This window comes from Onychomys torridus, chromosome 5 (genome assembly GCF_903995425.1).
Source record: "Onychomys torridus chromosome 5, mOncTor1.1, whole genome shotgun sequence".
In the NCBI taxonomy this organism is placed as follows: domain Eukaryota; kingdom Metazoa; phylum Chordata; class Mammalia; order Rodentia; family Cricetidae; genus Onychomys; species Onychomys torridus.
This window is the reverse complement of record NC_050447.1, coordinates 132,577,288-132,603,627: the sequence shown is the minus strand read 5'-3', so window position 1 is coordinate 132,603,627 and position 26,340 is coordinate 132,577,288. Positions and strand designations below refer to the sequence as shown.

Below are 26,340 nucleotides of genomic sequence, written 5' to 3'. Positions count from 1 at the left end.
ATTGAAGAATTTTAGTTTTAGTTTTTTACATCTGGTGTTCTATGTTATTGAATGTTTTGTTTTTTCCACTCTTATCTCTGCATAAGCTTGTTCTTTTTCTTTGGTTATTCTTTCACTGGTACCCTAGAGGTTTATTAGTACGTAATGGACCCTTGGTTTATTAGTGCACCATATAAATTGCTTTGTCTGCTTCCTCATAGACAGCGAATGCAGAGACCTTAGGACACGTTAATTTTATGATCTTCCCACTTTTCATACTATTGTCTTGTATTTAATTGAACTGTTCATACTTTAAGCCATATTATGCTTATAACTGCTTTAGTCAATCATTATTCATTAATATTTACTTTTTAACTCTTCACTGGTCCCCACCCCATTGCTAGTCTTTCCTCTCTATTGAGAGGTCTCTTTCTGGAGCCCAGGCTGGACTCTTAACTTGACAACCCTGCTGCTTTAGCTTTTGAGTGCTGGAATTACAGTATGCACCAGCCCTCAGCTGGGGCTCCTCTGCTTCTGCTGTGGGTGAGGGTGATGTAGTGTGCTCTTAAACTGGTGTGTGTGTGTGTGTGTGTGTGTGTGTGTGTGTGTGTGTGTGTGTTTGTGTCTGCTGGAAGTAGATTATTTCAGTTACTACATTTTCTCATTTTATTCCTTTTGTTGGGATCCCAGTTATTTTAGTGTTCCCATGTGGTAACTAACACACTAGAGCTGTTTCTATTGGGTTTTTCTTTAGTTGTGTTTCTTAGCATGTCTGGCAGTTTACTCAGATGCTAGCTGGGTGTCATGTGAAGATGAGAGGATTCCTTTGTCCTTGACTGAGCTCCAAGGAGTGGGGCTTGGTTCCCCAACCCAGTGAGCTACCAGCTGGCTTGAGGTCATGTTAAAAAAAAGTGTGAAATTTAGCTGACTGCTGGTTCACCCCTCTTCTCCCTTCACAGTGAAAGGCCCACCAGGACCCTCCTCTCCCTGGCTTTTGTGTCTGTCTGAGTTGCTCTTGGTGCTGCTTAGCCTCCTGCACTGTCATTTAACAGCTTGTCAGATGCCTCTAGGAAAACTGTCGAATGTTGGGGTCACCTCTCTGCAACTCCCTTTTTTCAGGAGACATGGCAGCTCTGAACTCCGGCTTTCCCCTGCAGTCCTTTGAAATTGCTGGCGCTCTGATGACACCCGCCCCTGGCAGCTGCCTTCCTTGCCCTGCTTCCCACTGGACTTTGCCCCGCACTTTCCCTTGCTGACTTGGCTCTGTATCCTTTCACTGCAATAAGCCATGAGTGCGGACTCCGCTGTGTGCACCTCTTCCTCTCAACCTACTATCCCAGGGGCTTTGGGTTCCCCAATCATCTGCCTATTCTGAATTTCTTTCGTGCTTGGTTGTCACAGAGATGCTAGTGTTTTGCTGATAACAATTGGAGCTAGATCATATTGTACAACTGTAGCCCAGAACTGCCGAGTGTCACCATGTGATGGCTCCTGTAGAAGGTCTCCTTGAAACCCCATGGTCTTCATTGTAGCTGACATTCTCTGAGTGTACAAGTAAAATCCCAGATGGTGCCGCTTGAAGTGTTGTGGCTCTGTGCATGATGGGTAACCTGGGTGACTGACCATCTGGCTGTCTTCTCTGAGGGTTGGCTTTTGGTTCATAGCTGGAGCTTAGTGGCTTTCTTTCTCCCTTTCTTTCCTTCTTTCTTCCTTCCTTTTTCTTTCTTTCTTTCTCTCTCTCTTTTTCCAAATAGATATCCTTTGTGTAGCTGCATTGTACAGTAGCTCAGCCGACCTTCTCTGTTTGTGCTTGTACATGCTCGTAAGTATGTCATAGTCATTTCAGAGTGACACACATACATGTCCTATGAAGAGGAAGGTGGTTATGTGTATGTTAGGTAATATATGTGAAGGTTCTTCCTAAGTTGTAAAGTGCACAGAACATACACTATAATTCAATGTACAAATTTGAATTGGTGTGGCTAGCCTTGTACCTTCAATCTTTCCCACTAAAGTAAAATAGTGTGAGGGGGTGATAGGAACATTGATGATCTTGCTAGCCACTTACTTACTGAAAGGTCTTAGATGTAGGCTCAGTGGGAATGGAGATGGATTATTGGGAATATTGAGTAGAAGAGTTGAAGGCCATGGCAGGTGGACAGACACAGTACAGTGGGCTTTAGTCTAGGCCTCCTCACCAGAGACAGTGAGTATAGTGGGCCTCTGCAGAGAGGAGGTATCACTACAACACAACCCTGCAGCTGGGGAACAGGAGGAATAGCCAGTGGTAAATATCACCTTTAATGTAAATCACTTGTCCAAATAAGAAACTCTGCCACCTAGAAGCCTATTAGGAAGAGAATCATCAGATTTCAGTAGAGAGTGCCTGTTGGTGTCTGAGATGGGGAGGGCTGAGATAGGTAGGATTTTGACATCACATTCTTACATTCATAAAGTATACGACAAACATTTATTTATTTATTGAAATATTTGAAAAGTGCTGCTAGACCTTTCTGGGGCCACAGGAGGTGTTTAGATAAGTAAGTCACTACTGTGGAATAATGTTTTTGTACACTGGTTTAATAAAGTGCTGATTGGCCAGTAACCAGGCAGGAATTATAGGCGGGATAAGCAGACAAGGAAAATTCTTGGAAGAGGAAGGCTGAGTCAGGAGACGCCAGCCTGCCATCCAGGGAGCAGCATGTAATGGCACACAGGTAAAGCCACGGAACACGTGGTAACATATAGATTAACAGAAATGGGCTGGGTTTAAGTGTAAGAGCTAGTCAGTTGTAGGACTGAGCTAATGGCCAAGCCATTTTAATTAATATAAAGCCTCTGTATGTTTACTTGGGTCTGAGCAACTGCAGTCCAGGCAGGACACAGAAAAACTTTAAGCTACAAATGGCGCCCAACATGGGGCTCAAACCCAAGTCCCTGAGATTAAGAGTCTCATGCTCTATAGAATTCTTTTTTTTTTTTTTTTGAGACAGGGCTTCTCTGTGTAGCTTTGCACCTTTCCAGGAACTTGCTTTGGAGACCAGGCTGGCCTCGAACTCACAGAGATCCGCCTGGCTTTGCCTCCCGAGTGCTGGGATTGAAGGCATGCGCCACCACCACCCGGTGCTCTATAAAATTCTTGTGTCCTGCTCGGTCCTGCAACCGTTCAGACCCAAGTAAATACATAGATGCTTATATTAATTAAAACTGCTCAGCCATTAGCTCACTGACTAGTTCTTACATTTAAACTCAGCCCATTTCTGTTCATCTGTATGTAGCCACATAGCTTTACCTGTGTGCCATTACATGCTGCTCCCTGGACGGCGGGCTGGCATCTCTTGACTCAGCTTTCCTCCTCTTCCAGCATTCTCCTTGTCTGCTTATCCCGCCTATACTTCCTGCCTGACTACTGACTAGTCAGCATTTTATTAAACCATTGTACAAAAGCATTATTCCACAGCATTTTCCCTTTTCAGAAAAACTTTCAGCTACACCTGACCTTTGGCTTAGTATTGAGAAAACAGGCATGGAAATGGGTGACTTCAGCTACAAATGGTGATCATATGGAATGCCTGTGTAGGGTACAAAGGAACTATGGAGAGAGGGAATTTATCCCAAGGTGTTTAGGAGAACTGAGGATGGGTCAAGCTGTCCTTTTGAAAGAAACATGAGCCATTGGGAGAAGAAAATGTGAAGTCCATCTTGTGCAGAGAAAACAAGTGTGGTCAAGGCTTGTCAAAGAACAGGTAGGGTGTGGCATAGTCTGGAGATTATGGCTAACTTTCTTCTGGAGAATTTTGTTGTGTGAGTTCCTGAGTGAATGGATATGAGAATACAGAAGAGGAACAGATTTAGTGGGGAAAACAGTGACTTTTCAATGTGCAGTATTTGTGATACAGATGAGATAGCCATGTAATGTCTCCAGCCACTCCATGCACATAAAAGAGGATTTTGGTGAAGTTACATGTTTGCATTTGGAGTGTATGAGAATGCACATTAAAAATAGGGAGGGCATGCACAGATGGAGATCTAGGAACCAAGAACACCTTTATTAGCATTTATTTTGGAGACACAAGGACCACATGCTCTGTACTGAGCAGCAACAGGGAGGAGAGAGAGCAAACCAGAATGGAAGAGTCAGAGTTCTCTCCCCAGTTGAGAGCAGCAGAGGCAGCTAGTGAAATGGTAGTATGAATTGTGTTGTGAGGGCTGGGGCATGTGCTTCCTTAAGCCTGGCTCATAGACATCTCTGTGCTCTCATCTCTGTATACCGTCCCTGGCAGACTCCCTTGTCTCCTTTTAGTCTTAATAGTGTTGTAGTGCTGGCGTTGGTGGCCCTGTCCCAGTGTGAATCTAGGAGCAGAGTGCTCTCAGGATGTCGAGAGACAAGAGTCTGAATGACCATGGTGAGCTGCAGGTGTGGGCTAAGAGGAGTGGCTGCTTCATTCCCCTCTCTTTCCATTCGCTTTACGAGAACAGGTGACACCGTGAACAGAGTCTTGGTGAACAACCAGCTTTGGTTTATTCATGTCAAACTAATGAGTGAGCCAAGACTTGCCAGGAGGGAAGCAGCTCCTGGTGCAGCCTTGCCCATCTCTTGGTGTACTTCCGTGGAGCTTGTCCTCCTGGTCTAAGGCTCCCAAGTCCTTGCTGTCCTTTATTCTGGCCCTCTCTTGTTCTGTCTTCTCACTGGTGTACAGCTTGAAGAAGACTGGCCTGCAGACTTGTGTTTGATTTCCAGTTAGTGAACTTTGGTACCTACCTTTATACACACAATCAATCCTTATTCTGACCCTGCACCTTGCAACCAACCTGGTCCAGCCTCTGCTGTCCCAGCAGCCAGTGAGCTACATCTGCTGGCTCCAGGTCTCTTCAGCACTGCTGCTGAAGCCTTGCTCCCACTTGCGGAGCCCTGCTCTGCTTCTGCGCCTCACCTCCCTGAGGCTGCCCTGCTGTCTGCCCTCCAGAAGCCTGTCTGCTAGCATTGCGTGCTCCTTTCTGACAGCCAGGCTGCAGCAAGGACTAAGCAAGTGTGCTGAGAGGGTGCCTGCTCTCCTCTTCACTTTGCTTGTGCCTCAGCCCCTTAAGACTCACCTGAAACTTTAAGAGTGTCTGAAACACTGAGGTCAAGGGTGAATGGATTATTATATTTCAAAAGCAAGAAAGATAGTAACAGTCATTTCAAAGACAATTTTTTAATGATCTTTCTACGCATAAAGACCTAGCTATGAAAATTTTAACTATGTATTTAAGTTTCATAGTAAAAATTGGGAATTATCCTTGTAAATGTTGGGTCTGTTAAGTCTTACTCATTTTCTAAGCCAGTCAGCATCTTATCTGGACTTTGGTATAAAGTGTAAGCTCTGAACTTAATTTTTGTTTGCTGGTTTGTTTCATGACTAGGTTTCTCTCTGTAGCCTTAACCATCCTGAAATTTGTTCTGTAGACCAGGCTGGCCTTGAATTCAGAGATCTACCTGTCTCTGCCTCCCAAGTGCTGGGACTAAAGGTGTGTGCCATTGCTACTGGGCAAGAAAGCTCCGAACTTCTAAGAGAAAATCTGTTGTGTCAGATGGCTTGCAGGCCCCCCCAATACACACACACACACACACACACACACACACACACACACACACACACACACGCTCACTTCTTACTTTTGAAAGGGCAAATAAAGCTCACTGGAGGAAGAAAGTGTTTTTTCAGACAGGATTTACTCTCCCCTCAGAATTGCAACTGTAGGATCCACTTGCTTTTCTTCTCTGCTCCAGTGTGTTGGCCTGGAATTTCGTGCTCAGCTGTGGGTTCTCTCATCTCCAGGGCCAGTTGGTCCTGTGCTTCTCCTCATTTGAACAGATTATTTTCTCTTTTGTCTAGTTTTATAGCTTTTAGTTGCTTTACCTATCAGAAATTGTTTTGGAAGTGGCCTGTTATGCAAACGTATGTATGAAATTCAGGTTGGTTTGGTCACAACTTATTGTCCTGCAGTGTTTCCTTGATGTCAGTGTGTAAATTCCCACCACTGGAAAGCTGTAATGGAAGAGTTGTTTTCATCCCTCACACACTACATAAAGAAATGCATAAGTGCGCTTGGTGATTTAAACAAACATCTTATTCTCTCAGTGGGAAATAGTTAGTCTGGAGGTTGAGTGTTTGATTTTCATTCTGGATCTGTGGACATTGTGGGGCTGTGGCTGTGACTATTTCACAGCAGCGAATAATTCTAGATTTCAACGGTTTTAACTCATTTCTCCAGGAGGCAGTTAGGTGCCACAGTTTCTCACATAGCCTGTTGGAATTATCTGTTGTTGCCTGACTTACAGGGATTAAAATAGAACTTTAAAATAAATCATCAAAATGAGTGTGTTGATGAAATCCTTGAAGTAACAATTGAGAGAATCTACTTTCTTTCTGCCCAGTGATGTGCTATGTGTGGACACTTGCAGTGTCACTAAAGACTACCGTTTCTCCCCATACTGCCGGGACAGGTGGCCTTCAACCATTATAAACCTCTCACCTTGTTCATATGGATAAGATCTCCAAGTTAATACAACCTGCGTGTGTTGATACTGAGGTCAAGGTGATGCATGTGAAGTGGCCTATCAGAGCCTTGGGTCTCACGAAGCCTTGTGTGTTCTGTGCTTTGGCTGCAGCCCTACCACTTATGTTTTGGATGAAGATGAACCTCGATTCCTTGAAGAAGTTGATTACAGTGCAGAAAGCAATGACGAGTTAGAGGTTGAATTAGCGGAAAACACAGGCGATTATGAGCCTTCTGCCCAAGAAGAAGCCCTTTCCGACTCCGAGGTATCAAGGGCACACCTGCCTTGAACTTTCTGCCATCTTTGTTAATTGCCAAGAAGAAATGAAATGTCTTGGTTTTCATTACACAGGAAATTTGAGAAGGACAAGCTTTTAGACAACTGACTCAAAGAAGACAAGAAGGAACTTGGGCCTGTTTGGTTTCAAGACAATAAATATATTATTAACTCATGAAATAATTGGCATTTGTTTTATTTTAGAGATTCAATGTACTTGATATAGCATTGAATTATCAAATGATAGATTTACTTTAAAAAAGAACCCAAGTATCATTGCATGAATTTTTATCTCCTGTGGCACTTGCATCAAGTAGATAAATTTGAAGTGTGTCCAAACACAAAATCTAAAGTGTAGTGTTGAAAGCTAATATACCTGTTCGTGGATTTCTCTAGACATGCTTGTGTGGAGGTGGGTAGTTACTGAAGATAAGACTGCTCTTCAGAATCATGTGAACTGTGGATTGTGGCTAAAATAATCCAGAACTTGCCTTGAAACCATCCCATTCTACATTTATCAAGTTAAATAAAAACTGTATCAAATATTGCATTTATTTTGTCATTTTTTAGCCAGCTCAGGTTTTTCGTGTGAAGAACTTACAAAAACCCTGTGTCACACTTGATTAGGGCTTACCCTAAAGAGCCTCGCTCCCAGGCTTGAGACTGATGGTGTTTGCGCCTGCTCCTCCCACTGAGCTCTGCCCTTCCCACTTGTGCCTTATGGATGGACTGCACAACCCTCACTGTGGTCAAGGACACAGCTGCTGTCCAGTGCTTGAGATGAACTGTGTGCCTGGGCTTGTGAGGTGGCTTATTTAGAGCATGCCAATACTAACAGGAGCTCTAGGTGACTGCAGTCAATTCAAACTGTTCCTTACAGTGACATTTTGCTGAGGGTTGGCCATCCTGTGGCAGGGGTAAACTGTCATCACCAAATAAAACAAACTCAGTGACTAGATACTTGCTTTAAGAGCTAAGTTTTGCTGTTAAAACAAAACTTTCAAAGACCGTGTACTGTCCAGCTCTATTTAGGTACTTAGGTGCTGCTGTATATCTCCTTAGTTATTCCTAAGTTAGAGCCATTTATAAACCTTTTAAAATGGAAAATAAATTATTAAAGTATACTTTGGATTATGCATTTTCCCAAATCAATGATTTTTTAAAATCATCTTATTTAAAATAATATAGGTTCTCTTTGGTATCTTGGGAGCCATGTTAAAAATATAGTATAGATACTGTAAAAAGAGGTTGGCCAGGCTGGTGACATACACCAGCACTTGGGGAAGTAGAGACAGAAAGATCCAGAGTCTAGGCTAGCCTGGGCTACAAGGACCCTATCTCAAAATAAAACAAAAAAGTTTTGTTTTGTTTCTTCTCCAAATCCTCTACTTCCCAGTCTCAGAAAATAAAATGAGGTAGACTGTGACATAGAGCCAGTCCTGCTCTTGGGCTGTCAAGTTCTGGAAAGAGCATGATGATTGTCTTAGGGTTACTGTTGCTGTGAGGAGACACCATGACCACAGCAACTCTTATAAAACATTTAATTGAGGGGGTTTGCTTACAGTTAAGAGGTTCAGTCCATCATGGCAGGGAGCATGGCAGCATGCAGACAGGAATAGCTGAGTTTACTACATCTTGCAGGTAACAGGAAGTCTGTAGCATGAATCCTAATTGGTCTTAATTATAAAAACTCAAAGTCAGATATAAGGGTAAATGCTGAAAGAGAAGAGACAAAGGAGCCAGCCACTACCACACTCTTATCTCACCAGCCCCCCTCCCCCACCTTATATTCCTCTCTCTGCCTAGCCATATCACTTCCTGTCTCCATCTCCCAAGTGCTGGGATTAAAGATGTGTGCCACTACTACCTGGCCTCTATGGCTAACTAGTGACTTAGCTCTGCACCCTGATCTTCAGGCCAGCTTTATTTGTTAGATCACAAACAAAATATCACCACAGAAATCAACTGACAATCACACTGAGGAAAGCTTGAGAAAAAGAAACCTAAAAGCCCATCCCCACAGTGACACACTTCCTCCAATAAGACCACACTTACTCCAACAAGGCCACACCTCCTAATAGTGCCACTCCCTTTGGGGGGGGCATTTTCTTTTAAACCACCACCTTCCACTCCCTGGCTCCCAAAGGCTTATAACCATATCATAGTACAAAAATGCATTCAGTCCAACTTCAAAAATTTCCATTGCTTATAAAGTCTCAAAATTATTTCAAAGTCCAAAGTCTCTTCTGAGATGCATGACAATCTCTTAACTGTTATCACTTGTAAAAAATCAAAATCAAAAAGCAGATCATATACTTACAACATATAATGGCACAGGATATACATTATCATTTCAAAATGCAGGAAGGGAGCATAATGAGGAAATGCTAGACTAAATTAAGGCTGAAAACCAGCTGGGCAAATTCTTCATCTTGCCAGGCAGTGGTGGTGCACGCCTTTAATCCCAGCACTTGGGAAGCAGAGCCAGGAAGATCTCTGTGAGTTCGAGGCCAGCCTGGTGTACAAAGTGAGATCCAGGACAGGCATCAAAACTACACAGAGAAACCCTGTCTCGAAAAAAAACCAAAAACAAACAAAAAATTCTGCATCTCCATGTCTGATATCAAAATGCTCTTTTAGCTCTCCAATTCTGTTCAGCTTTGTTGACTGCAACTTCTTTTTCTTGGACTGGCTCAAGTCCCTGCTAGCAGCTCTCCTCAGCAGGTGTCCCATGACTCTGTCATCTCTAATGTCTTGGGTAATTACATAATTCCAACCATACATAAAATATCTAGGATCCACTCACAATCTTCTGAACTCTCCCAAATGGCTTGGGTCACTTCCCCTGCTCTGCCCTCTGCAGCACACACAGCTCATCTAGGCTCTGGCTGGCTCCACTCCACTGCTGCAGCTGTTCTTGGTGGTCATCTCATGGTGCTGCCATCTCCAAAACTAGGGGGTCTTTTGCTGCAACTAGGCTGCACTTTCACCAATAGCCTTTCATAGGCTCTCTTCATGGAGCCAAGCTTCAATTTCTTTGCATAACCTCTTCAGTCCTGGGCCTTCAACTGCCACTGAGGCTGCACCTTCGCCAATGACCTCTCCTGGCCTCTCATAGTGCCAAACCTCAGCAGCTCTCCATGACCCCTTCATGCCTTCAAAACCAGTACCACCTGTGTGATGCTTACATATTACCAAGTCTGGCTGCCAACATGAAGTGCAACCATGTCCACCTCTGGAACATAGCTTCTCTGTTCTCTCAGGAAACGTTTCCCAGATTTCACCTCAGTGATGCTGGTCTCTTCTCAATCTTAGCTCTAGCTACCCAGCATCAATTATCCCAGTAACTTAAAGGTTTCACTTCAGCAGTACTGATATCTTGTTAATCACAGCTAATTCTTCAGCCTTAGCTAATCAGAACCACAGGATCCTAACTCCTTTCTTCTATTCTTAACTCTAACAGCAGAATCAGATGGCCAAAGCTGCCAAGTTCTGCTGCTTGCTGGGGCTGGAACATGGCCCCCTTTTTCACTTCGCTGTCCTGAAACTTGCTCTGTAGACCAGACTGGCCTTGAACTCAGAGATCTGCCTGCCTGTGCCTCTGCTAGGATTAAAGGTGTGTGCCACCATCGCCTGAGTTCACTACTCCCTTTATTCCATTTCTTTTTTTAAAATTTATTATATTTATGTTTTAATTTTACACATCAGCCATGAGTTCCCCTGTCCTCCCCGCTCCTGCCCCCCCCCCCACCTTCCCCATCCCCTCCCCTCCATTCCCATCTCCTCCAGGGCCAAGACTCCCCTGGGGATTCATTTAAACCTGGTGGATTCAGGACAGGCAGGTCCAGTCCCCTCCTTCCAGGCTGAGCAAAGTGTCCCTGTGTAAGCCCAAGGTTCCAAACAGCCAGCTCATGCACTAAGGACAGGTCCCGGTCCCACTGCCTGGGTGCCTCCCAAACAGTTCAGGCTATTCATTTGTCTCACTTATCTAGAGGGCCTGCTCCAGCTGGGGGCTCCAGAGCTCCTGGCTCATAATTCATGTGCTTCCATTTGTTTGGCTATTTGTCCCTGTGCTCTTCCAATCTTGGTCTCAACAATTCACACTCTTACAGTCCCTCCTCTTTCTCGACAATTGGACTCCTGGAGCTCCACCTGGGGCCCGGCAGAGGATCTCTGCATCCACTTCCATCAGTTATTGGATGAGAGTTCCAGCACAACTGTTAGGGTGTTTGGCCATCTGATCACCAGACCAGGTCAGATCAGGCTTTCTCTTGACCATTGCCAGCAGTCTACAGAGGATGTATCATTGTGGATTTCTGGGGACCTCTCCAGCACTCTGCTTATTCCTGTTCTCATGTGGTCATCATTTATCATGGTCTGTTATTCCTCGTTCTCCCTTTCGGTTCTTGATCCAGCTGGGATCTCCTGCTCCCCTAAGCTTTCTTTCCCTTGAACCTTGCCCTTCATTACTCCCACTGTCGTCCAGGTTGCTCATGTAGATCTCATCCACTTCTCTGCCATTGGGCGATCCCTGTGTCTTTCCTAGGGTCCCGTTTTCTAGGTAGTCTCCCTGGAGTTGTGTAGCAGTCTAGTCATCTTTGTTTTACATCTAGTATCCTCCTATGAGTGAGTACATACCATGTTTGTCCTTCTGAGTCTGAGTTACCTCACTCAGGATGATTTTTTCTAGATCCATCCATTTGCCTGCAAACCTCATGATGTCATTGTTTTTCTCTGCTGAGTAGTACTCCATTGTGTATATGTACCATATTTTCTTTATCCATTCTTCAGTTGAAGGGCATCTAGGTTGTAATCTGGCTGTTACAAACAATGCTGATATGAACATAGCTGAGCAAATGCCCTTGTGGTATGATTGAGCATTCCTTGGGTATATGCCCAAGAGTGCTACAGATGGGTCTTGGGGAAGATGGATTCCCAATTTTCTAAGGAAGCACCATATTGATTTCCATAGTGGCTGTACAAGCTTGCATTCTGTATCTCCTTGAACAGGGGATTTAGCTCCATTCCACTTGCTAGTGCCCTTTTTCTCAAATATTTCTCCTGCTCAGCTTGCTCCTTTCATTATAAATCTTCATTAGAGTTACCACTAATAACCACATGACAGAGTCTACATTAGGCTGTTTTGAGATTTCTTCTGCCATCGAAATTAATCCAAAACTCTTCACTTTAGTCACAGGCAGACTATTTCTTCACTAAAATATCACAAGAATGATTTCTAGGTAACAAACTAAAATTCTTCTCTGAAACCTCTTGAGCTAGCTCCTGATATTTCAAATCATTATCAACACTGTTGTCTTCCATGCCCCATTAAGCAGTACTTAAAGCATTCCACTGCTTTCCTAACCAAAAGTAATTTAGTTCATATTACTCTAAACAAAAGCATAGTCAGGGCTATCAAAGTAATACCCAACTCCTGGCACCAGCTTTTGTCTTAGGGTTTACTATTACTGTGAGGAGACTCCATGACCATGGCAATTCTAATAAAGAAAACATTTAATTGAGGGGACTCACTTACAGTTCAGAGGTTCAATCCATCATGGTGGGGATCATGGCCACATGCAGGCAGGCATGGTGCTGGAAAGGTAGCCAGCCCTGTGTCCTACATCTTGCAGGTAGCAGGAAGTCAACTGACAATCACACTGAGGAAAACTTGAGAAAAAGAAACCTCAACTCCCACCCCCACAGTGACACACTTCTTCTAATAAGACCACACCTACTCCAACAAGGCCACACCTCCTAATAGTGCCACTCCCTTTGGGGGCCATTTTCTTTCAAATCACCATAAGGATTTAATAAGATATTAATTAACCATTTATCATTGTAAATAACTATTTTATTGCATGTTTTGTTATAATTGAACTTTAAGAGAATATACTCAAACTATGGCCACAATGTATAATGTTCTTGGCTTTTGCTAAATTAGAAATTAAAAATTGAGACACCAAAATGTATAAAAAGCAAGTGTCACTAATTTATTGCTTTAGATTATAAAATCTCACCATGAACACTTAACGGCATATAGATGAAGTGTATCTCTTAACATCTTGTATACTCGAGTTACCTTTTCTTAAGTAGTTGCCAACTGGAAAAGAAAGGTTATATGGTTTAAAAGTTACTATTTTCATAATTGTTTGAAAAATAAAAAATAAATCCATATCCCAATTTTCCTACTTGAAGGTATCATATTGTATCAGTTATTAGTCTCTAAAATTGCCCTAAGTTTTACCTGTGGGCCTCACGTTTGTCAGTAGTTCCAAAAATGTTTGAGATACTTTCTATACACAATGTCCTGGCTGCAGTGGTGAGGCCTGGCATGGACAGTGGACCCAGGACTTGTTGTACGCAGGCCCCAGCTGCAGTGGTGAGGCCTGGTGTGGACAGTGGACACAGTAATTCACCTGCATCTAGAGCCTTGAACTTGCTAAGAATAGTTCGGTCTAATTCAGTCATTCTCAGTGTCAGTGTGCATCATAACTACCTGGAGGGCTTCACACACATTGCTGATTATGTGGTCCCTGTGGACCTGAGAGCTTGAGGTCCCTACAGATTCACAGGTGATGGTGATACAAGGCCACTCAGCCACTCACTAGTGTCATCTCATATGTTCTTGCAGCATCATGGTTTACTAGCACCAGGGAAATTTTGGATTGAATGCTTTATGGAATAAGGGAGCTTGGTGCACAGAGGCCGGCAAATGCCAGAGTGTCATTTAGGCAGCTCTCCTGATAGCTGGCCTCATGTTCCTACCAAAGAGGAGAGTCAGTTCTTTGCCTTTGCCCAGAGAGGAAGGAATGTTAAAAGGTGAATGATCTCTCTTGAATGGATGTGTTTATAGAAGTGGAAGACAAAACCCTATGGTTCAGTGTCTTTGTACTGTAGTAAATGTTTGAACTAGGAGGAATCTCTGCCACTTCGTTAAGTCTTTGAAGAGACATTGGTTAGTGTCCTGCTTGGGAATAAGTAACCTGGAAGTGTGCTTCTAGTGGCATGCCCACAGCCATAGATCTGCTATCCTAAGTCTCTAATCTCCACATTAAGATGATGCATGTATATATTGAAGTGGATGACACAGGAAATGCACTCATGCAAGTTTCTTGTGCATGATTGAGAAAGAAATGATAGCAATGAGTGCATCCTTGTTAATCCCCTTTTGTATATATGATTTAATAATTATAAATATGAATTTAAAAATAAGTATTATTCTCTTATTTTGATGACAGTTACGTAACTGTATACATAACTAGATTTTGCATTAGGAAAAACCTACTGAAGAAATAATGTGATTAGAGTCTACTTTATACAGTGAATTTCTTAAACTATTTCTCTGATTAAAATATATTTATATCTCATGACATAAAGGGAATCTAGAAGAAAGTTTTGTTCTTTTAATGAAAATAAGTACTTTAATTCTTGAAGTGCCACATGGACTTGTTTTCCACTATTGATACTAGCATCTCTACTAGGTATGTGGTAGGTGACTTTCAGTGCACCAGGACCATTCATTCTACCTCTGCACCTTACAAGCCTCCTTTGCATGTGGACCCTTCTAGTCCCTAACCCTGTCATAGCTTCATTTATCCCTTGCCTGGTCATTGATAGGACTTGGGTATGCTTGTTTTCAGTTAGTGGTTGCTCACTGCAGTATCCAAACCTGAGTGGCACCCAATGGCAGCCTTTACCCCACCTCAGGCTAGTAAGGTATGTGGCTTTTTCTGACCCATCAATGTACTTTTAAATCACATAAAAATCTTTGGCTTTGCAAGTGTGGAAAAACTAACAGGGAAAGATGCTTGTCATTGGAAATGAATATAAGAAAGATTTGCAAGTGTGCTTAGCTTGAGGCTCCTGGCCACATGCAGCCCAAGGTAATTATAATGCACAGCAGTATGTTTATAGAACCATGGTGTTGTGTCTCAACATCAAAGGTTCAGACACACTTGGATTAGGCTTGGTAAGTAAAAGTGGTCTGCACCTTAGGAAGCAGATTGGCTTTGCTGTGGATTGTTCTGAAGGTGTAAAATCAGTGGGGGAATTTTAACTCCTGTGCTAGGCACTAAAGTCATTGTCTATTCTACTTACAATACCTTTCCTTAGGAATGGTTGGCAGTTCATGGTTTAGTTGTCCTTTGAAAATGCAGATCAAATGAAATAATGATTAAATTTTATCATTTCATGTAGATAAATTTCAAAATTTGAAGGTCCTTTTTAAATGGTTATCATTGTTTTGTTCTAAACTGTATTTTGCAGTCCTGAGATTGAGCCTACAACCTTGCACATAGTAGGCAAGCACTCTCCTACTGCTCTATATCCCCAGCGAGGACTGTCATATATGAGTGTACAGAAGAGTATCTAGGGCTTGCTGCCTTTGCCAGTCTTTTCCTTTCTCTCCTAAAAAGCCAAGCAAAACAAAAATATCCGAAATAAAATCCATGTTACCTGTGTGCTGAACCCAAACCTTTTACAGGGTAGAGTAGATTTGCAGTTGCACTGAATGCCTGTGCTTAGCCAGTGTTCCAATCCCATGTGTTCATGTGCTATGTGCTAGTCTCACGCCTTCAGTCGTGAAGAAGCACATGACCTGAGCAGCACCATGTGGCACATTCCCAGTGCCGACCACAGGGATTGGGCTTCGGTGGGCTGTGGTCTAAGCCAGTCTAAGCAGAAGGAACAACAGAATTTCCTTGGAGGACAGAGCCAGTGGCAGCTACCATGACAGGAGAAAGCCTGAAATGGTTCCTTAGCACTCTTCTGCATATGGAGCTGTCCACGAAACGTGGTTTCAGCAGTTCTGTGTTGTTTAAGCTATGTAAGTAGGATGTTCTATTTCTAGGAAAGTGTGTCAGTTACACAGGTATATGTGAAACCTATCTGGAAAGCCAGTATTTCAAGGTCCTTCCAGAAGAAGGGGGTGCACCTAGAGCACATATCCTAAGAGTCAAGAGTGAGCTCTATCTGATGCAGCACTGGGGGCAGGCAGGCCTGCAGTGTTTGTGGCAGATGAATCAGTAAACTAATCATTTGCTGTCTACCGGAAGCAGTTGCTGGGCCTGAAGGAGTTGCTGCTGCTCCAAACTTCAGGATGTTTCTTCCAGTGATGCCGGGCATGTGTGTTGTTAACTATGGGTCTGGCAACTCAGCTGATCACCATGCCTGACACCTGGATTTGATTCCTGGAACCTACATGGCCAAATTATCTTCTGACTTCCACACACATGTGCATGTACACACACACACACACACACACACACAATATAATAAGTTTTGAAAATTAGATACTAATTTTGAAATCAAGCACCTCTTTAAGTGATGAGTTATGGTAAGCCAGGTCCAGGGAGAAAGCAGGATCAAAGATATCTTTATTGAGTTACTTTAATTAGGCAAAGACAGAATAGGAGTTGATGTTCTCCAGCCTGAGCAAATATTACTCATTTACCCAGTCCAAAGCTATTTTCATCTATTCTCTTGCGAGAACAGTACATCTATCTCTGTGTAGCATGAATCTTAAAAGTTCTTATTTATAAAAACAAACCCGGAGCATTGGGGTGAATGCTGAAAGATCAGAGAGACAGAACAGGCCACAGCTAACCTCACTTCGACAACTTCTCAGCCAATCCTGTTTCCTCAAACTTTCAGAAACCTCTAAGTCTTCATCTGGAATGGCTCTCATCTGAACTGCTGCTGAAAGCCCAAAAGCTTAACCAGGCTCTAGTTCCTGGTCCTCATGCCTTATATACCTTTCTGCTTTCTGCCATCACTTCCTGGGATTAAAGGCGTGTGTCACCATGCCTGGCTGTTTCCAGTGTGGCTTTGAACTCACAGAGATCCAGACGGATCTCTGCCTTCAGAATGCTAGGATTAAAGGTGTGAGTGCCACCATTTTCTAGCCTCTATATCTAGTGGCTGTTCTGTTCTCTGACCCCAGATAAGTTTATTAGGGTGTACAATATATTGGGGGAAACAATTCCACCACAGCTCTGTCTCTGTTGTCCATACAGGATTCATAGATGAACACTTGAACAGCCCTTTATGGAGTGTAGCTTTCACAGTTACCTCAGTCCAGTAACATAAAACTACAATTCAGCAGATACCATTTCCTGTGTGTGTAGGGGTGGGTGGGGGCATTTATGTGTGTGCCACTGTGCACATACTGGTATCAGGACAACTTACAGGAGTGGATTCTCTCAATGTGTGGGTCCCAGGAAACAAACTTGTTGGTGCCAAGCACCTTTTCCTGCTGAATTTACATTTTGCCTATGAAGAGATTGGAAGACCATGTTACAGACATGGACTTGCTAGTATAGAATCAAGCGGATCCTTGGACTGTTGGTGCTGATCTGTCACCTTACACCCTAGGAAGCCTGTGATCTGTGCCTCCCTTTGCAAGGTGAGCCCGTTTTGTTGGGCTCTGTTAACAGCTTTGGCATCCTGGATCAATATGCTTGTTTATCTCCACATACCATAGGATTCCTAAGGACATGAGGTGGGGCACTGACAAAGTATTTGGTATGGATGGAACAGTTTCCTGAGTCCTTTGTTACAGGTCTCAGTGGGAACATTTTCCTTCTAGCCTGTGGAATGGTTCATGCATTTTCCAGATTACTGTTGGTGGAAAATTGGTCAGAAGACAGCGCACCCAGTGTTTGTTTCTAACCATTTTTTTTTTTTTAAGGGAAGAGATCATTGAGTCTTTTATGTTTAGCAAAATAGGTAATGGTTTTAATACAAGCCTTTCTCCATCTGTCTTTTCTTGTTGTCCTTGTGTTTTCTTATGCTCATAAAAGCTGCTTTTATTTCTGCCAGTGGGCAAAGAGAGGAAGCATTTTGTCCAACATTCTTACCCAAAGTATCTTTGCCATAACAAAGTTGTCAAGTTTTGTTTTACTTTCTTTCGAGAATTTGTGACTTTACAAGAAAGGTTTATTCTGTAGCTGCAGTGTCACCTTTGCGTGGCAAGGCCGAGCTACAAGTTCAGAATTACCTAGTTTTTCAAGTTCAGTGAGAGTTACAGAAGCATCTTTATATCACAGAAAAAGAGAAAGGTGTTTGTATATGCATAGGATGTTGTATTCATTGACAGGCTGAGCTTAGCCTACACCATCTCCTGAGTTAACACATGTGAGTGTGAGTGCCCTGGAGAAGAGCTGGAGAGGTAACAGTAACTGTCTGGAGCCATTCTGACCAGGTGCCACTCACACATGTCTAAGCAATCAATGGCAGGACACTGGAGTCCACCTGCTTCTGTTTCTGTTTTCATTTGATGTGGAAATCTTACAGAGAAATTCATTAAACAAAGGAAACACTAAGCTTGCCACTCAGTCCTGGACTGAGCATGAAGAAGGCTTTCTGCTTTGATATTTAGAAAGGCTCAAGTTTCCAGAGTGCCCATTGTATTGTGGGCATTGATCTGTGAGATATATATGGAAATAAATGCATATGTACATATACATACATATATGACTGATCTTCATGACAGATTTATGATGAGCATTATCCCCACTTGAAAAATGCAGAAGTCAAGTAAAAGTCACACAGCTAATGGATGTTAGGAAATCAGTTAAATGTTGACAGCACTGCAGAACACTGCCACAGAGTAACAACCTGTAGGAGCTGGCTTCATAGCGGGTGTGCTTCAGTGATAGGCTTACAGACATGGGCCTACTATTTCACTGAAGGAGGAATGAAGTCCTGTGAAGCAATGGGATGTGTGCTTCAAGTCCTCAATATGGCCCTGAAACTTGGCAGCCTTCTTAGGATGGGATGTTTCCTGACATCTGCCTTCTCAGGCAGAGTGTGTGGGTCTCCCTCTCGTTACATGTCTTTTTGTATACACAAGTGATAGCTAGACACCACATAAGCAAGTCCCCCAACTAGACCCACCAGAAATATTTTTGTTGTTGTTGTTGTGTAGAAAAGTGCCCTGTATCTAGATTCAGGTAAAGAAAAAGTAGTTATTGGGAAAAGGTTCATGGATCAAGGAAAAGATGGTAAATGTACAGTTTGAGGATAAATACCTCCCATGCTATTTGTTTATAATTCTAAAGGGTTCTATGTGCTGAGATATCACTGACCAGCTTTGTTGAATTGTTGAGTGTTCCCTTTTAGGGTAAATACCCCATGTAAAGCCTCTCCCATTAAACCTTTGGTGAGGGTGCACTGGAGAGGGACCTGTGTAAAGTCTGGCTGTGAACCCTAGCATCTAGAATCACTTGATGGTCCTGTAGGTACAATACAGTCTGTGAGTGGAACCTGAGAAGTAAGTAGTCAAACATGTAGGAACACTCAGGGGCTCAGACAGGAGAATCCAATGTACTGTAACAATGACTGAATTGCAAGACAATTGGAAGGGCTCCTATGGGGAGTCAGCAAAGCCTGGTACATTCAGTTGAGGCAGGACCAAGCCCCTCTCCCCTGCATCAAGGGTAAGCAAGGCGGTCCACCTTAGGGAATGGGCTCCAGAAAGCCGGCTCATGAACCAGGGATAGATCCTGATCCTACTGTCCAGGGCCCCTCAAACAGACCAAGCTATACAAGTGTCTCTTGTATATGGCAGGTCTAGTTTGGTCCCATGCAGGCACCACAATAGAGTTCATGAGTTCCTACAAGCTTGATTCAATTGTCTCTGTAGATTTCCCCATCATGATCTTGACTCTCCCCTCCCCACACTTGCTTATACAATCCATCTTCTCTCTCTTCAACTTGACTCCTGGAGCTCGGCCTGGTGCTTGGCTGTGGATCTCTGCATTTGCTTTCATCAGTTACTGGATGAAAGCTCTATGATGACAGTTGGGGTAGTCACCAATCTGATTACTGGTGTAGGCCATTTCGGGCACCCTCTCCACTATTGCTAGTAGTCTAATCTGGGATCATCCTTGTGGATTTCACATGATAATATCATTAGATGCTAAAAAAAACTTCAACAAAATTCAACACCCCTTCATAATAAAGATCTTGGAGAGGTCAGGAATACAAGGAACATACCTAAACATAATAAAGGCAATTTACAGCAAGCCAACAGCCAACATCAAATTAAATGGAGAGAAACTCAAAGCGATTCCACTAAAATCAGGAACAAGACAAGGCTGTCCACTTCCCCATATTTATTCAATACAGTACTTGAAGTTCTAGCTAGAGCAATAAGACAACAAAAGGAGATCAAGGGGATACAAATTGGAAAGGAAGAAGTCAAACTTTCACTATTTGCAGAGGATATGATAGTCTACATAAGTTACCCCAAAAATTCTATCAGGGAACTCCTACAACTGATAAACACCTTCAGTAATGTGGCAGGATACAAGATTAACTAAAAAAAATCAATAGCCCTTCTATATACAGATGATAAATGGGCTGAGAAAGAAATCAGAGAACCATCGCCCTTTAAAATAGCCACAAATAATATAAAATACCCTGGGGTAATGCTAACCAAACAAATAAAAGACCTGTATGACAAGAACTTTATGTCTTTGAAGAACAAAACTGGAGAAGATATTAGGAAATGGAAAGATCTCCCATGCTCATGGATAGATAGAACTAACATAATAAGAATGGCAATCTTACCAAAAGCAATCTACAGATTCAGTGCAATCCACATCAAAATCCCAACACATTTCTTCACAGACATCGAAAGAACAATATTCAACTTCATATAGAGAAACAAAAAACCCAGGATAGCTAAAACAATTCTTTACAATAAAGCAACTTCTGGAGGCATCACCATCCCTGACTTCAAGCTCTACTATAAAGCTATAGTAATAAAAACAGCTTGGTATTGGCATAAAAACTGACATGTGGACCAATGGAATCGAATTGAAGACCCTGACATTAATCCACATATCTATGAACTCCTGATTATTGACAACAAAGCCAAAACTGTACAATGGAAAAAAGAAAGCATCTTCAACAAATGGTGCTGGCATAACTGGATGTCAACATGTAGAAGATTGCAAATGGATCCAAATCTGTTGCCAAGCACAAAACTCAAGTCCAAGTGGTTCAAAGACCTCAACATAAATCAAGCTATACTGAACCTGATAGAAGAGAAAGTAGGAAGTAGTCTTGAACACATTGGCACAGAAGACCACTTCCTAAATATAACACTAGTAGTATAGTCAATGAGAGCAACAGTTAATAAACTGAAAATGGAAAAGTTTCTGTAAAGCAAAGGACACAGTAAATAATACAAAATGACAGCCTACAGAACGGGAAAAGATCTTCACCAACCTCATGTCTGACAGAGGGCTGATCTCCAAAATATATAAAGAACTCAAGAAATTAGACATCAAAATACCAAACAATCCAATTAAAAAATGGGCTATAGGCTGGGCGGTGGTGGTGTACACCTTTAATCCCAGCACTCAGAGGAAGAGCTAGGTGGATCTCTATGAGTTCAAGACCATCCTGGTCTACAGAGTGAGATCCAGGACAGGCACCGAAAACTACACAGTGAAACAAACAAAAATAATGGGCTACAGATCTAAACAGAATTCTCAATAGAAGAACCTCAAGTGGCTGAAAGACATGGGATTGCTCAGTATCCTTAGTCATCAAGGAAATGCAAATCAAAATGACTCTGAGATACCATCTTAACACCAGTCAGAATGGCTAAGACAAAAAACACTGATGACAACTTAGGTTGAAGAGGATGTGGAGCAAGGGGAACAATCCTGTTGGTGGGAGTGTAAACTTGTACAGCCACTTTGGAAATTAGTATGGTAACTTCTCAGAAATTTGGAAATCAATCTACCTCAAGACCCAATGATACCACTCTTGGGCATATACCTAAGGGATGCTCAATCATACCACAAGGAATCTTGCTCAACTATGTTCATAGCAGCATTATTTATAATAGCCAGAACCTGTAAAAAACCTAGATGCCCCTCAACTAAAGAATAGATAAAGAAAATGTGGTACATATGCACAATGGAGTATTACCCAGACTCAGAAAGACAAACATGGTATATATTCACTCATAAGTGGATACTAGATGTTAAACAAAGGATAATCAGACTACTACCCACAGCTCCAGAGAAGCTAGGAAACAAGGAGCACCCTAAGAGGGACATATGGATCACCTTGGGAAGGGAAAATAGATGAGATCTCCATGAGTAAACTGGAGACGGGGGGGGGGGATAGAGGGGAGGGAATGGGGGATGAGAACATGAGGGAATGGGATAGTCGAGCTGGGGGAGGGACGGAGTGGGAGAGCAATGAAAGAGATAGAGGGAGACATTATGGGGTTAGAGAGAAACCGGGTGCTTGGGAAACTCCCAGGAATCCATAAAGACAACCCCAGATTAGACTACTAGCAATAGTGGAGAAGGTGCTTAAACTGGCCTAATCAGATTGTTAAAAAATTTTTTTATTTAAAATTTTTTCATGCAATATATTTTGATTATATTCTTCCCAACTCCTCCCTGCTCCTCCCCACCTCCCTCCCCACCTCCTTCCCATTCCAACTTCATGCAACTCATTTGGGTGCTTTCTTTTTCTCTCAAAACAAACAAGCAAACACTAAGAAAAACAAAAAAAAAAACTAAAAAAAAAAGGCAAACAAACTAGAAGAAAGAAAGAAAGAACAAACTAGAAAGGGGGAAGGGAAGGAAAGAAGGAAAAGGAAGAAAGAAAGGAGGGAGAGAGGGAAAGAGAGAAAGGAAGGAAGGAATAGAAAGAAAGCTGGCCAGCAGAGAATAAAACAACTAGAGGTGGTGGGTAATTACAAGGAAACAACATCTTCCAGATGCAACAGGACTGATGTACATATGAACTCACGGGAACTGTGGTAGCGTGCGCAAGACCATCATAAGTTCAAACCACATGAAGTTCTTGTGCTGAGAAGGGGAAGTGAACACAAATTCACAGTAGATTTGTTTTATCTTTTTTTGCTTGGAAAGCCTTGAGTCTTACCCATTGTGAATTTTCTCTAAACTTTCTGAATCTGTTGAAGGGAACAAAGAACATCCTTGTATGTTGTGACTTAGATCTGGAATGTCCTCTGCTGCTGATATGTTGATGACTTGATCCCACACTAGTGCCACTATTGAAGGATTATTGGGTCATGAGAATGCTGGCCTTGTGGATAGATTAATCTGTGTTGGGTATATAGCTGAATGGACTCTTGATGGTAGGAGGAAGCAGGTCATTGAGGAAGTGCTCTCAAGAGGCGCACCTGTCTCTGGCCCTTTTCTCTCTGCTTCCTGGATACCATGAGGTGAGTTACATTGCTCTGTTATCCTTTCTTTGTGCAGTGGCTTTGGATGAGACATGTTCCCCATAGGCTTATGTTTTTGAATGTTCTGTCACCAGTTGGTGGCACTGTTTGACATTTGACATGGAACCTTTAGGAAGTGGAGACTTGCTGGAGGAAATATGGAAGTATCTAACCACTGGAGGTAGATTTGAGAGTTCTAGGGCTTTGACCTAGAGTCTCTAATACAGCAGGAAATGTGAGTGTGCTCAGAACAAAAGAACTGTGTTTCCTACACATACGGACCATATCTAGTTCAGCTCTGCTTCTGAAACTGATACAAACCACAGGTCCTCTAACATCCAATGCTTGTCAGTCCTGTATTTCTGCCTTCTGTTTATGGAGATCCCATGTCCTCTTCCTGCCAGCAGTCATGCCTTCCACACCCTGTGGAACCACAAGCTAAAATCAACTCTTAAATTGCTTTTGGTCATGGTATTTTATCAAAACAACAGGAAAGTGGCACACCTTGCTATTGAGTCCCCACTTGCCACAGGCACACACAGTTGGAGCCAAGCACCCATGAACTGAAAAAAAATCCAAACTGTGGACGCAAACCTTTTCTCCTTCAGGTATTTCTGTCAAAACAATGAAAAGTAGCTAACAGAGAAAACAAATAGACGAGAGGCTGTTCCTGTGACTACTCAGCCATGTGCAAAGCCTTTGAATTACTTCATGGGAAGAACCTGCAAATATTTACAGAAGTAAGCCAAAATTGGCAACCCACTGAGAGGATCAAAAGACCTCTGATAGGAATACAGGCCCTAAAGACATCACTCAGGGGTTTTCACACAGGGATGACCTCTCTCTGGTACTGAACTAGAGCCAGCCAGAAAGCCTACATTCTGGCTGAAAACTTGTCTGTGGCATTCCCTGAGACTTATGTGAGGCCAAGGTTAATTGTGACAGGATAATTAATCTAGAAAATTCAAGACTGCTTGGAGTTTAGGCAGTGCCACGAATATTCTTGGTTGTCTTGGCGAGGTTTAGAGTAAGAATTGAGACAAAGAGCCAAGTGGAAAGATGTTAAAAGCTTAAGAGTTTAGCCAGAAAAGGAAATACATTTAAAGTGGATGCCAAAGAAGGTGTGTCTGCTAGAGACATTAGAGCCATCGAGAGAAGCCGAGTGTTTGCATTGGATGGAAAGATGCTGTGAAAGTGTCTTAGGAGTTGGCTGGACCATACCACAGGTGTAAGCGTGTAACAATGTACACTCCTTTGAAAGACTTGGGTTTGAGAAAATCGCTTTGGTCTCTGCTCTCACAGGGCTGCCTAGGGAAATGTTTCTCCTCTTCTACCATGCAGGCACTCAGTGGCCACTGAGACTGGACTCAGGAAAACCTGACACTGCTTAGCTGCTGGCCTCATCCACATGGTGTCCACATGCAGAAAGCAAGAGCTGTGGGCTCATGGAGCCTTCTACCCAAATCTTCAAGGAAAGCTTGAGAGACCAGGTGATGTCCGGGTTGGAGTCCTGAGAGGGTGAATTAAAGCTGAAACCGCAGTGGTGACTCTGGGAACTCAACCCCTAAAGAAAGCCTCGTGGGACAGAGCTGCAGGCAGTGAGCAGTCCAGAGAGAGAGCTCGAGGGCTGTAGCCAGCAAGGTTGTGGGGGCAGAGCTTCTTAAGCCTTTTGGATTATTAATACCTCAGTATCATATGTCCCAGATGCAGGGCATGGAACTGCAACATCTGTTTCATCCTGCTAGGCTTTGCTCCAGACAATCATTTCTGGTCTACTAACTCTCCACTTTGGAGTAGAGGTATTTTACTCTGTGTCTATTCAACTGCATCCTGGGAATATGCAATTTTAAAAACTTTTATAGGGACTTACAGAAAGAGTTTGTCTTGAGTTGCAGAGGAGACTTTGCTCTTGGACTTTTGAGAAATGCTGACAGTGTTGAGACTGTGGCCACACTTGCAGGTAGACTACTGCAGGGACAAGTGTACTTAGACTGGGCGCATTTTGCATTATGAGATACTGTGAGCTTTTGGACACCAGGGCAGAGAGTGTGGTTTGAATATGAATTTCCCTTGTGAACTTCCTCATGTGTTCAAGGATGATTATCTACCTAGTAATATAATTAAGAGATGACTAGCTCACGAGAGCCGATGTTGGAGGAAGCTGGTCACTTGGGGGCATGCCTTTAAAAGTACTGTCTTGTCCTCCCTCCCCTCCCCTCCCTATTTGTTGGCAGTCAGGAGGCGAACAGCTTTGCTCTGCCACAGCTTTTTCACCACAGCTTCTGGCTGCCACAGGCCTACAGTGATGGGCTAGGAAACCCCATTCTCAAACCTCTGAAACCTAGACACTTGCATCTGGCCTCCTTTGGCTGTGTCCATGTCGGGCACTGGTGACGAAAGTGGCTTAGTTAGGCGCAGTGCTCTCACAGGTTAGCCTGCATTGCCAGAGGAGTGAACGTTCACTTAATTAAATCACCAGCCACTACCATGGCTTGCGAGGTTACAGAGCCCCAAGATGCAGCTGCTGCCTGCAAGAAAATGGTTGAACTTAGAGGCTCATTCTGTTTCCACAGTTAGTTATGAAAAAAGAGGAAGAAAAGCAAGAACTAGTCTGTAGACTATGCATTGCTTTAAACTGCCTTAAAATGCCTCTTAATTTTGAGTTAAGAGTTTCTAGAACTCCGTGAACACTGGAAACACTGGAGAGTCTTTTGTGCCTGGTACTGTGGTCTCCATGTCTTTAGCAGACACATTTCCTTACATTGGTCTGAAAGAAAGCCCCCCCCCACAGGGGATCTTTCCTCAAGAGAGACCCCAAACCCAAGGAACACACCGAGACCACGGATCAGATGCAAACAGCAAGAGGGTTTATTTGAATACACAGGTACCTGGGGCGACAAGTCTCTCGGAGGACTTGCGCGCCTTCCTAGGGGAAGGGGGACTTCTTATAGAGTCCTGGGGGCAGAAGCACGGTTACAGAAGCGAGAAGCATAGTTACAGGGTCCCCATTGGTTAATTCAAATAAGGCCAGGGTGAACTTGGGGGCTATCTTTAATTTTGAAATGTGCAGCTGTCTGTTCTCCAAGGCCAGGTAGCCAATTATAGATATCTTGTTCTGACTCAAGGTTTGTTCCTCCCAAGACCGGGTGTTTGATATCTCCTGCCTTGACTCAAGGTTACTTTCCCAATTATCTTTCTCAAGGCCGTTTCTTAGGTTAAGTTACTGAGACGGGGGGGGGGGGGGGGGGGGGGGCTTTCAGGTCAAAGTGGACTCCGCTCTCTGAGAAAAGATACCCTCCCTTCAGAGGTCTCCCCAGGA

The 26,340-nt window shown here is 43.1% G+C and overlaps 1 protein-coding gene across 10 annotated transcripts in view; it reads left to right on the top strand.

Moving 5' to 3' along the window:
* Positions 1 to 26,340, top strand: part of Agtpbp1 (ATP/GTP binding protein 1) — a 157,053-nt gene that overhangs the window by 119,681 nt on the left and 11,032 nt on the right. For 5 of the 10 annotated variants that reach the window (XM_036186843.1, XM_036186842.1, XM_036186845.1 and 2 more), the window contains one exon: positions 6,632 to 7,346. The exons of 1 other annotated variant lie outside the window; for it this stretch is intronic. In XM_036186843.1, coding sequence (XP_036042736.1) covers positions 6,632 to 6,809 — 178 coding nt within the window. In that variant the 3' untranslated portion in view covers positions 6,810 to 7,346. Of the gene's footprint in view, positions 1 to 1,098; positions 2,583 to 6,631; positions 7,347 to 26,340 lie in introns of those variants that run through there. 4 more of the 10 variants (XM_036186847.1, XM_036186851.1, XM_036186849.1 and 1 more) reach the window with 3 other exon arrangements.